The following is a 12110-nucleotide window of genomic DNA, read 5'->3' on the forward strand; positions in this document are numbered from 1 at the left end:
AAAACCAATACACAAGTTATTCCACAGAGGTTTGAGGGACAGCGTAGGTCCAGTTCAGCAGTACTACATAATACAGTGGATAATTACTAACTCTCTTCATTCCTTCTACAGTTGTCAGCAAATGAATACCTGCATGTCCCCTTATGCTAATCTCCGAAGTGCTAACATACCACATGCAATCACAGTGCCAATGATGTGTATGTGAGTTCAGAGTCTTAAGGATGAGAGAAAAAAAGAAATGAGTTTACTGTCGCCATTTAAAATACTTCCTCTCCTTTATACTAATTTTAAGCACATGTTTAATGCCAAATATATTTTCCCAATGGAAAAAAAAATAGGAAGGCTTAAATGGCCGTGGGAATTTATATTCAGGAGAATCTGAATACATGAACTCACATTCAGGTTCCAAACTCTGCATTGTAAATTTTGGGCAGGGCAGAAGAAGAGCTGAGGCTGTCTGCAGCTGCAGTGTGCTGTGCAGCGACCGGGAAAGTGCCTTCCCACTTCCCACTGAAATAAGCAGTAAAGTGTCAGTGGTGCCAAAGCTCGGAGGACAATAAGGACACCAGTAAAAACAACAGCAAAAATCAGTTGCTGTTTTTCCAAAACAACTATAGGAATAAAAATGCGGTTTTATAGATTTAAGCGATTTTTCTATAGGGAAAAGAAATGAACACTAGTGTCTAAAGCTTATCTAATTAACTCCCTAAGGTAATTTCAACTAGGGAAGTTATAAACACTTTTTTGTTGCCATGTACCAACATAGTGGATTCATGTATCTATTAAGAACACGGTTACTTACGTAACCGATTTGCTGAGGTAGGTTAAGTACTAAAGCCAAAGGCCCTCCAAGTTTCCTCCAGACTTTTTTGTTGTTGCTGTGTTAACACTTCAAATATTTTCTACACTGATTACAATTTACCATGCCTGTCCTTTACTTCTACTTTCCCCAAACCACGCTTCTCTCTACCTATACGCAGTTTTGACATCTGGATTTTCCCATTTCTCAAGCTACCACGAATGCAGTTCTGGTTGGACATAATTAAACTATAGTTTTGCTTCTGTTTCTCTCTGCAATAAATAAATAAGTGTATCCAGATACAATTTTCTTTCAAAGTCAGACCCAATTCTATTTTCAGAACAAATACAAAGTATCCAAGCCAAAATGATGAAATTAGACAAGACAACATCTGTGAAAGTGATGAAATTCTGTTAAATACCATCTTGGCTGGCTGGTATTCAGAAGTACATCATCGGAGAAGCTGATGTGATGTCATTATATGTACAGCATCTACCTCATTAGCTCTGCTCTATATGTAAAGGTGCAAAAATCAAAAGAAATACTGACCTCTCAGATTTTAAATTTGAGTTTTAAACTGTTAAGTTGGATATCGATTCTGCTTTGCAGCCTTGCCAGTTTAACTCTTCTAGAATTGAGGATAACCTGGAGGATTTTCCTAACTTGGGATTTTCTTAACTGTCCTAACACAGACATTCAGACCAGTGTGTCTGCCGCATGAAAGATGCTTAACATGCCAAGATGTTATTTTTTTAGATGTTAAGATGCTTAAATGTTTAGTCTTCCCATGTACATCTCACTAATAGATACTAGAGCATACTCAAATGTAAGGCTATAGAAAGAACGATCACAGTACACTGGATCCATTAGTGAGGTAAAGCGACCAATTGGCAACCAAGAGAGTTTGAGGGAGTTTTGAATCAAAGGAGAACTCACCTCTGAACGCAAACAACACTGCCATCTGCTGCAGAATGCAGCATTGGCACATCTTGAGAAAGGAGAGAAAGAGAGACCAGGTTCTTCAAGAATCCATCTCTGGAGGCCTTACTTGCATAATCTAAACAGCAAAAACGCCCACCGAAAACCCACACCCGTTACCAAAATCCCCACCGTTAGAAGATGGGAGAAGTTCTGATATGATCCTCATGCTTGCAACTAAGATCAGGAAGAAGCTCAGGAGACAAAGCCTCAGGTAGGACAACTGATCGATTTGTGCTTAGGTGGTTAGTTGGATCGACAGGCCAGAAAGAGAACGCTTTCCTACAGCCATGCATCACTAATGCCTGCGTGCTGACAAATACATTCACAATTAGATTGCAAGGGCTTTGTAATGGATTCCTCATTCTGCTTCACGTTACCCAGTATGTACCACAGTGGTCCTCAACTTGTACTGCTGAAGAGCTATCACAATAGAGACACCCCTCACAAGAAGCTCACCATTTTTCAGTTCTCTCTTCGTGTCTATTTGGAGACAGTGGAAAATATTATTATTTTAGGACACCATTTTCTTTAACACTTTTTGTAAGATAATAGTCCTTATGCTCTGGGCCTGTTTCCATCACTTCTGGACATGTTCTCAGGTCATTGAGACTCCACAGGGAAACCCTGGCCTCACCAGGGCAATTTCCGCATACCTGGGTCCTTTTCAGACTATTGGGGCTGTTCCCATCATCTCAAAATAAGCCTTCAGCAGAGTCAAGAGCTTAATCCAGGCCCTGGCAGAGGAGCAGCCTGTCTAGGAGGTGAGATGTAAGAGTAAGAGGCCTTGGGCTGCCACTCTGGTTGCTAACTACTTGCTCTGTATTGCTTGAGAGCATTAGCTGTGGGACAGATTGTTGGTGACTTCAAATACTGGACTTTCCTATTGGTAAGAAACAGTCAGTAAATGCCTGTTCTCCAGTAAATGCCTAAGTTCTCCTTAAGGTTGTTTTTTGAGCCCCACCCCCCAGCCCCTGAGCAGTGTTCTCAGAGGACTGATGCCTCGCTCTTTCCTCTTCAGAGCTGTGTTTGCAAAGACGTTGTATTCTCTCGCACCGTAGGCTATAGCTTAAGCCATTGTTAAATACCATTTAGCATTGTGTCAAGGCTTTTTTCTAGTGAACACTGTTACTTGTGTGATCTTAATCCTGTTTCCCTGAATGAGATGTTCTTATCTTGAAGATAGATAAAAATTCACTTTGTTTCATGTTCTTGTTTCATGTTCTTGTTTCTGAGAAGAACCTGTCAATAGCAGAATGTGGATGAATTTGTAGGGAAAGATGAATTAATTTCCTCTCTTTTCAGCATTCAGAGAGGACTGCGAGTTTTCTATGGATTTAGAGAAGTATTAATGCTGGCTAGAGAAGGTTACTGAGACAATTGCTTGTGGGGTTGAGATGATAGCTAGATCCCTAAACCGATCCATATTAAAAATAACCCTTATTTGGAAAGAAGCCAAGCGAATAGAGCAGTATATAAAGCTGAGAAAGCTTCCAGTGTCTCTCTGGACTCTATGGACAGATGACAGAAAGGTTTAGGAAGGTTATTCATGGCAGCTGAAAGGAAGGATTAATTCTCCAAACCTAGAATGATTCAAAAATGTGACCTTCAGCAGAGAAATCTTGGAAAACACCAACTCAAGAGTGCTCTGGAGTGGTGTTGGATGAAGGAAGCTTTTTATTTGGTCAAGAGCAGTCAGTTCCATGCAATCTCTGATGAAGTGAGCAAGCAGTCACTCATTTAGCAAGATTTTATGTAATGCTGTCATTGAGTCAGCTGTTCAAGGTAGCAGGGAGATGCATTAGTTTCATGTGTCATTTGTAACAAATTAGCTGACTAAGGCAAAAACCAGATGGACAAAATCCACATTTGCATTTCCAGAAAGCAGATGATTTTTGGCTGAAGGCCAATCTGATGGTGACAAATTGGTGTGCTGACATAAAATGCGTAGGTTAGAGCATAAGGTCTAAATACCATCATTAGAGTTATGCCAGAGATTTCTTTTCTGTAATTTGCAAAGGATAATATGGAATCTCCTTGGAACAGACTATAGTACATTCAGCTACTTCTTTAGAAGATGGTACACTTATGCTTCTTCATTTTCCTTGCTGGAAGTGAGAATAAGATATAAAATAGCATTTGCTAGAAGGCTTTCTCTTTCTTTAGAGCAAGAAGAGAAGAGGCTTCTTTTGGGAAATGAATTTGCAGAAAACCACGGTTCATCTAACAACATAAAAAGACACTTTTGCTGCCCTGGGCTGTTATTTACAATAACTATAAATATCACATGCTCAACTTCTGTGTTGCAAGTAAGGGCTTCTGCATCATCTGATAGGCGTGTGTTTGCAAAAGCAAATGCCATTTTTTACATGAAGAGTCCCAGTTCTTTTAAATCAAAATCATCATCAATCACAAGGCTAAACTGATGCCCTGACAGGCTTAGGCAGAAATGCAGAACTGCCTGGAGTGTTTGGGTTGAGGCCACTTGTTAGAGCACGTGAGTAGCCATACCCAGGAACACATGCATCCCTCTCTTCATCACACACACAAGTTTTGCTACAGATTTGTCAGTTGAAAGAACATGACTCAAAGTTATCATTAACCATACAGTAGCAAAACATATTTTCCAGGGCTTCTCCACTCCTGACACAATTAGGTCAATGGAAAAGATCCATCTTTTTTGTGCAAGCAGCCTGCACTTGCCTGTAGGGTTAAAGGCAACTTACAACACACTGGCATGAATTTGACAGCAGCTATTCTAAAGTTGCCACAGAGCAGACGTAAGCATTTTTGCTTTACAGCATGTTGCTTAAGGTCTTGCCTGGGCTCGTTAGAGACAAGTGTAGATAGAGTCTACAGAGAGGAAAATGGAAATCACAAGTGATCATATCACAGGCTTGTCCTTATAATTCTCCGATAGAAGCTGCTAGCCTGAAAAAACATTACTTAAGTACAAATTCATTATGGTGTTCTGCCCAGAAGTACCTGCCGAAAAAAGTAAAATGAAGCTACAAACAGCATGCTTTTATGTGCTTGTGCCCTCATCTCTACTCCTTGAGTTTAAGGCAACAGTACAGAGAAGCACCGCTTTGTCAGCTGTTCTAGAAAATACCAGCCAAGTCCCAGACATATGTATGAGACATTAAACAGAGGTGTCATAAGCTACCTTTGAGGCTTAATTACTGCCTGTTTAATTAGTACATTTAGGGCTCCTCTGTGGACAGCAACTCTTTGCTTTAGAGGTACAGTGTACAAGGAGAGGTTGATATTTATATAAGCAGCACTAGCCTTTATTACTGCCATTTTTGGTTTTCCCCAGGCAGGAGGGGTAGCCAGGCAAACTAGCAGTACACGTATTCTGTTGAACTTCCCCATCATGTGTTCTGCAAACTACTGGAACCTCAAGGTGCTAAAACAGTTCTTTCATGTTATTTTCCTGTGTAAAGGGCAAGGGGTACAAAATTACCGTACTCACATTTTCCCTTTTTGGAGGTACTGTGTGTCAGCTTCCCTCATAATCCCTTCCCCATCCCCCTAATTATATACCGTTTGGGTATGTATATAGTTATGTACAGAATACATGTCCTCATGCCCACCCTGATGTCTCTTCCAACTGTTGACATGTTCTCTCAATTTATATGTGAAAAACAAGAGTGTTGGAAAACAACCTCTCGGGAAAACACTGATGATTGTTCTCTGACCTCAGGCTACTCCATCAGGAACAGTTAGCTCTTTGTCGGGGACAGAAACATCAGCTGGACACGTACAAACTGACTGGGGATTTGTTCTGGGTCTTTGCCTCAGAAACAAAATGAGAATTCACAGGGGGCTTGTGTTTACCTAGGGATTAATTGCCCCCCTTTCAAAGCAATACTTCTCTGCACTCATGACTGGGGTAGATTTGTTGAGATTTGCCAAACTGTCATGGCTGGGTGTCATTTTTTACACGGCCTTCCCTACTCTAGAGAAAATAATTACTAGTACACACTTGACAGGGCGACAGTAATGTAACAGCTGACCTTACACAAGCACGTGCCTTTTCTTGCCTGCTGCTCCTGAGCAAAGACCACGAAGTAGCACGTTCTGCTGCTCCGAACCGCCCTGCCGATTTTCCTGTTTGACCCAAGCAGAACAACAGGTAAAACTGACAGAAAGTTAACTCTGCAAAATAAAGTTACAAAGCATGCAGAGAACTGGTTCTGCATTTCAGGCCTTAGCATGTTGGAATAGGCTCCATTAGTAAACCACTCTTTACACCACGCTGCTTCTGTGGCTTTAGAGAGCTTTGTGGCTTTAGAGATAGCTTTGCAATTGCTATTTGGCATGGTTTGGGGTTTTTTTATTTCCCCCTTTCAGAATAGAAGTGTTTCAGAATAGAATGCTTTCAGCATCCTGATGAAGCTCTCTGCAAACAAAGTGTGTTCTCCATTAAAAGTCACTCTCAGCTATTGATTTAAAATGTCCCAGAGAGCTTAGCTGAATTTGGCTGCAAGGAATTTGCACAAACCATTACAAACACGGGAGGTGTTCTCAGAACTCAAACTGGGAAGTTTAATCTGCCCTATTGTGCTGGTACCTAAATATGTCTGGAGCTGCAGCTGGTTAAATGAAGAGCCCAGCTTCACTTTGTGTATTATAAGCAGGATAGAATTTCACAATAGCTTTGTATAACCCCTTTGTGCAGATACCCAAGGGCTGGGGGGGGCTGTCTCAAATACCGCTCAAAACAGCTAGTCATTATAGAACACTGTCTGTCTTTCATAACATGCCAGCAGAAATCTCGTGAGGATGGCCTTAGCTTAGTTTGCACCCAGATTTCTGCCTACCGTTTTACCCCAGGGGTAAAAAGGAAAAGCTGCCATCCCATACCACCACTCTCATGTAATCTGAGTCAGGGGGAGGGTCATTATTTATGTGGAATTCTTTCTCTCGAGAGCACAAAACCTGCTGCTGACCCTGACATCAGCAGGCACAAAGCCATGGAAACCAGAGGAAGTTACACAAGGGTGCGAAACTGTTCGTGGAGCCAGATCACACACTGGACCCAGTGTCGCCTCGTGGGCAGGAGGTGGGGCTTTCGGCATTTGTGTGGGAGGTCTCCAATGAGACCCAGAGGAGGACAAGGCGACAACCTTCTGGTTTTCCTAATGGCATCTCCCTCCAGTAGGGCTGAGGCATGGGCGGAGTTTGGTGAAACTAAAATAAACACCGACAGGCAACATCCTGTGAGTATGTGCAGCCTCAGAAGGATAGACTGCAATAGCTAGAAGCCTAAGTACAGCTTAAAATGTAAGTATGTCTACTTTCTGCGCTTTCTTAATATAATTAGCGGGTTGAGGAATGGCATGTTCTGGCTACGCTTACTTGCTGCATCAGTGTAACCTGCGAAGACGCCTGCTATGCTTTCTGTCCCTTTGGCCCATGTGTTAACAGACGCAGAAAAAACCCAGACACCCAACAGTAATATCTACATGAACAGCTGGAAATCGCAAAGCTAAGCTTTCCTGTACATCTAAAAATTAATTCGACTGCAAATATTTGGAGGATTCTTCTCACTTCTCCCCCCTCCCCCAAGCATTGTTTTATGTAATTCAAAAATATTTTGTACATGCAGTCATCGACAGTACTGGCCACGAAGTTATAAAAGACAGAGGTGAGAGAGATCTAAGCAGCAGTTAAGAAAACGTGTGTTGGGGAGGGGCTGGAATTGGCAAGTACAGAGACAAGCCAGCTCCTACAGCAGCTACTACCTCAGGATGTGTTAGAACAGAGGAACGTTTACTTCTCTGCTTTCTAACGCACCCAGGGAGCGCGTGAAGAGAAACTTGTTTGCTATGAAGGGGAAAGCAAAGTGACAGAAAAGCAGCATCAGCTTGGCCTTTGAAACAGCAATGGATAAAATAAATTACTGTAGGAAGTTTCAGTATAGTTGCTCACATTTACTTCTAATAAAATGATTAGATTCCTGCTTTATCGCTATGCTTTGTTAGTTTGTAAATACTAATGACAAAAAGTGCATTAGAGTACAACTGTCCAGCTTGGGACAGCAGTCCCTGGTGAGCAGTCATCCTGGTAAAGACCGCTGAAGATGACGTATCTTCAGGCTGGGACAGGGAGGGGGAACTGCCTGCTTTGAACCGCTGGCAGCAAGTGTCCTGCTGCGTGGTTCTCTCATCTTCCCTTGCTCTGCGGTGGCGACTGAAGGAGCTGGTAGAAAATGCTCAACACGCGACTGCTCTGTGCACCACTACTTTTAAGGATTCTAAGTGAAATCGGTGCCAGCAAGGTTGTTTGGGTGTTTTTTCATTTTTTTTTCCTAAAAGCTTTTCGACCTCATAGATCCCAAAGAGAAAACTCCTGTAGCCACTTCTAAACCAGGGTACAGAGGGGGATTAATAGTATTCCACAGTATTCTATGTGTCATAAGAAAATGGAAACAGGTAAGAAAGTAGTCAGGTAGTAAAAGGCAGTTCTTGATTTTACAAAGTAGCCATGGTACAAAAATAGCCATTCACAAACATCACGTTAAAGATGACATACCTTAAAGACCTTACCACTGGAGGTGGGACATGCTGTGAATTACATCGCTGCACTTTTAACACTAAAAGCCCATGAAAAAAAGTAGAGCTACAAGTGACAGAGCAGTGGCTTCTCCTGTGGGCTGCTTTAAACAGTCGAGGAAGCAGAAAAATGAAAATAACCTGTTTGTTCTTATCCAAGAAACGTGCAATTAAGTTATACTCTGAGAAGACAAAGTACTATGCCCTAAAAATCAAGACAACTGATGAATTAACTTCATGCTGTCTTTGTAATATGAAGTGCAAAGGATATCCTAATGTAATAGAAAGCAGAGACTTTCTCAGGATGTAGGTTATGCACTACGATCTGCCTGGTATTGACAAAAGTCATAAATCAAGGCTCCTAAAATCTCAAGAATTTTAACCAGATGTGATTACGTCAATAGCGATCTTGATTATTTTCACTTGCTTTACCTTGGGACAGTGACAGGAAGTTGAGTGTTTTCACGTTTTCAGCTTTTTCCTTTTGTGTGTAGCGAGGAAAGTAGCTACATATTCATAAATACAGAGGATCTCATCTATTCACAGGACTCCAGGGCTAAAGGCCTTGAGCAAGGCATCAGCTATTATGAGAGGCCCAATAAAGTTATGGGCACAGTCAATCCCAGAGTAACCATCAACACCAACACCTTTTCATCCAGGAGCAAAGTGGCTGAACTTAGGAAGTCAGTTTTACTTACAGATTTCCACATACCTGCCGCTTGCAGAATCTCGACCTTCGGTTTTGCAGCCAGGAAGTTCCTTCACTTCACAGAGAAGCAAAGGCAGCACATCCTGACAGACATACACTCCCACATCAGCCTAGAGGTAGTTTCTTGGTCCCGGTTCTGAAAAGGATTTCAGCCCTTACTGTTGAATCATTGGGGATAAGCTGCGGAAGCCAGGACTTTCAATTTTCTAGAAAGCACCTGTGTTTTGCCTGAACTTTTGCAGTTGCTTCTCAATGTAGCATTATGAAATGTTGGAGACCAGAGGCTGAGGAAAAGCTCCTTGACATTCAGCAGAAAAGCTTTCTTCTGCTCCATTTATACTGCATTGATTGAAGAAAGGCCAATGAGCTCTGTCTGCCTTTCAGCTTTGGCAAGATGATCAAATCCTTCAAGCAAACGTTTCTGTCCCTGGACCTGCAGTCCCCTCGGTGGACATCAGCAGAGACAATGGTAACCACTAATGGCCAGGGGAACAGAGCTCTCTGCAGCCAGGGTGCTGCAGAGCTAGGGTGGATTTGGGATTGTCTGTTCAACATGGAGGAGCGGGGAAGCATGGTTTTGCAAGGGGAGGCATCAAGCAATTTCAGGTGGGGGGGTATCCCTAGCCTGCAGCTAAGAGGCTGCCCAGTATTATCTGACATACACAATACTTTCATGCTGGTTTGGAAGGAATAGCTATTCATTTATGTCACCTTTAGTATTCATGTCACGGTTACTGTGACTTTTGCTACCTTTCAGGCAAAGGATTATGAACTGCGTCAGTACGAGACGGCAAAGTGGGTCAGCACGGTCATTAGGGGAGAAACACAGAAGGAGGCGATGCGCCAAGGCTTCTGGAAACTCTTTCACTACATCCAAGGGAAGAATGAGAAAGGTACAATGAGCTGGTTTTGAACTGCAAGAGGCACAAATGGGAGATGAAGCTAAACTGCATAAAAGAACAGATAAGCTGTTATACACAGCAAGTTCCCTTTCCTGATCTAACACCCCTATGACTCCATTAGGCCATTCTACCCATGAGATTGCTTTAGTACCTGCTTTTAGGATAAGCCTGCATCCCATTTTACAGCTGCATTCAGGCACTGTCTTTGCTTGCAGCTCAGACTTTTTTTTTTTTCCCCTTTCCTGTCCTCTAGAAATGAAGATTGATATGACCGTACCTGTGACCTGCCTGATAAAATCTGCCTGCACAGATTTCAAGATCTCTTTCTTTGTGCCATTTGAACACCAGGACTCCCCACCCCAGCCCACCGACTCAGATGTGTTTATTGAAGAGCGGAAAGCAGCAGCCATCTTTGTCCGGTAAGCAGCATCAGCATGGCTCACAACTGAGGGTAGCTACTGAAACAGGTTTGTGTACCAAGAACCTGGACTACTTTTTCTTACAGCTGATTTTTAACCATGGATATATCCTGCTGTTCAGAGCCTTGATGGGCAAAACCTGAGCATTTGGATATCTTTCTTATGCTTGGGTGTGACCAAGTTTTGAAAGGTTCATTCTTCAGCAGACTCTTGAATATTGCATTGAATGGGTTTTCTACAAAAGCAGCCTACAAAATCCTCTTCTCTTGGGCAGATTCTGTGCTACGGAACATCTAAAACACTCTTCCAGCCCCCTTTATGTCTCACAAAACCTGCATGGCACATCTCCATTACAGAAAAAGCACCTAAAGCTGCATTTGCTTTCTCCGCATTTATTAAAGCCACAGGCAACAATCTATGTCAGCTAATGCTCTCAGAATTTGAAGCAACTTATTTTTTTAAATCCTACCTTTTAAAATAGCATACATAGCCATATGCTCCCTGACAGCTAGTTCTGTATAGTTTACCTAATAACTACAAACTGCATCAGAAGTGCTCAAGTTGAAAGCCTGAAGTTCCCTTCTGTGAAAATAAATAGCAGAGGCTTGAACTCCTAACAAACCTCCCTTTTCACTTCTACCAGGTCCTTTGGTGGATTTGCCTCCCCAGAGAAATATGCTGAGGAAGCTGAAGTCTTGGCCAGAATCTTAAGAAACAGAGGCCAACCATTCCATGAAGACTTCTTCTATACTGCAGGCTATGACAGTCCCTTCAAGCTCTTTAACAGGCACAATGAAGTGTGGTATTTTAAGAAGTAATATGGTGGTGGTGGGGAATATTAAGAGGCTACTAATCAGCTCTGGATGGAAGCAGACCTTATTAATGGCTTTTGCTTTAGTGCAGAAGAGATTTAATTTGCACGTGGACACAGGATCATGTCTAATTTGTTTTCTCTAGGATGGAATACTATTCTGGCTAAAAAGATTTCAGCTCTTTCTACAAGACGTAATTTAAATTCAAGTCAACAGTACCAGCTGGAGTGGGAGGGGGATATGGCAAACCTATTCCTCTTAATGAAAGGTTCTAGGGAACACTTAATAATCTGAAAATATTCCTGCAAAACAGTTTGGATGTCTAGTTTTACTTCTCATTAGAAGTGCCACAGCAATAGCTCAAGTGTTGTGGAGAATGAGTTCTTCATAGAGCTGACTTTCCCCATATTGATATCACTCCTGAGACAGAAAAATGAGGGAAATTCAATTTTTTCAGAGGAGAAGCCTACCATTAATGAATTTTGGGAAGCAGCAACACTTTAGCAGGCCCTAGTGCCTCATAAGCAGTAACATTTTTCTTTAAATAGTATTCATAAAATCCCCCACCTCTCTGCTCTATTATTTTTTTTCTTTCCCTCATGGAAGCTGGATGCTGTGTTGCTCCAGACTAATGCCAGTGACCAGACTAGACGAAGAGTCCATTGGAAAAGGGTTAACAGTGTCCAAAGCTGTATGATTATTATGTGTATATCATCCACGCCTGAACACACAATACCAGACTTACTGCTGGTCTGTAATTTTAGGGGCAAATACACAAGCATTAGTGTTTAGCTCTCACCTACAAAACACTAATTATACTTCAGTTACTTAGCTTTGTCCAAATGCTGGTATTGGTCAGGTCAACTGCAGTCTGCACACTAGCAATACCAGACACTTAAGTCTTCTGCAGGACTACCATTTAAACTACTTT

General features: G+C 42.0%; 1 protein-coding gene across 1 annotated transcript; it reads left to right on the top strand.

Annotated features, from left to right (window-relative positions):
* The first annotated feature begins 7011 nt into the window (after positions 1-7011).
* On the top strand, positions 7012-12074 carry HEBP2 (heme binding protein 2). The gene is made up of 5 exons (XM_054211220.1): positions 7012-7066; positions 9431-9515; positions 9804-9939; positions 10202-10367; positions 11011-12074. Exons 2-5 carry the CDS (start codon positions 9441-9443, stop codon positions 11183-11185), a joined length of 552 nt encoding a protein of 183 aa, XP_054067195.1. The 5' UTR covers positions 7012-7066; positions 9431-9440; the 3' UTR covers positions 11186-12074.
* Positions 12075-12110: the final 36 nt, after the last annotated feature.

The sequence above is a fragment of the Rissa tridactyla genome, chromosome 8 (assembly GCF_028500815.1).
Source record: "Rissa tridactyla isolate bRisTri1 chromosome 8, bRisTri1.patW.cur.20221130, whole genome shotgun sequence".
NCBI lineage: Eukaryota > Metazoa > Chordata > Aves > Charadriiformes > Laridae > Rissa > Rissa tridactyla.

Excerpts from the sequence above, each read along its gene's own strand:
- HEBP2 (XM_054211220.1), top strand. The coding sequence starts at position 9,441 with ATGATCAAATCCTTCAAGCAAACGTTTCTGTCCCTGGACCTGCAGTCC. Across the intron at positions 9,516-9,803 it reads GGACATCAGCAGAGACAATG|GCAAAGGATTATGAACTGCG; the intron begins GTAACCACTAAT and ends GCTACCTTTCAG. Across the intron at positions 9,940-10,201 it reads CCAAGGGAAGAATGAGAAAG|AAATGAAGATTGATATGACC; the intron begins GTACAATGAGCT and ends CCTGTCCTCTAG.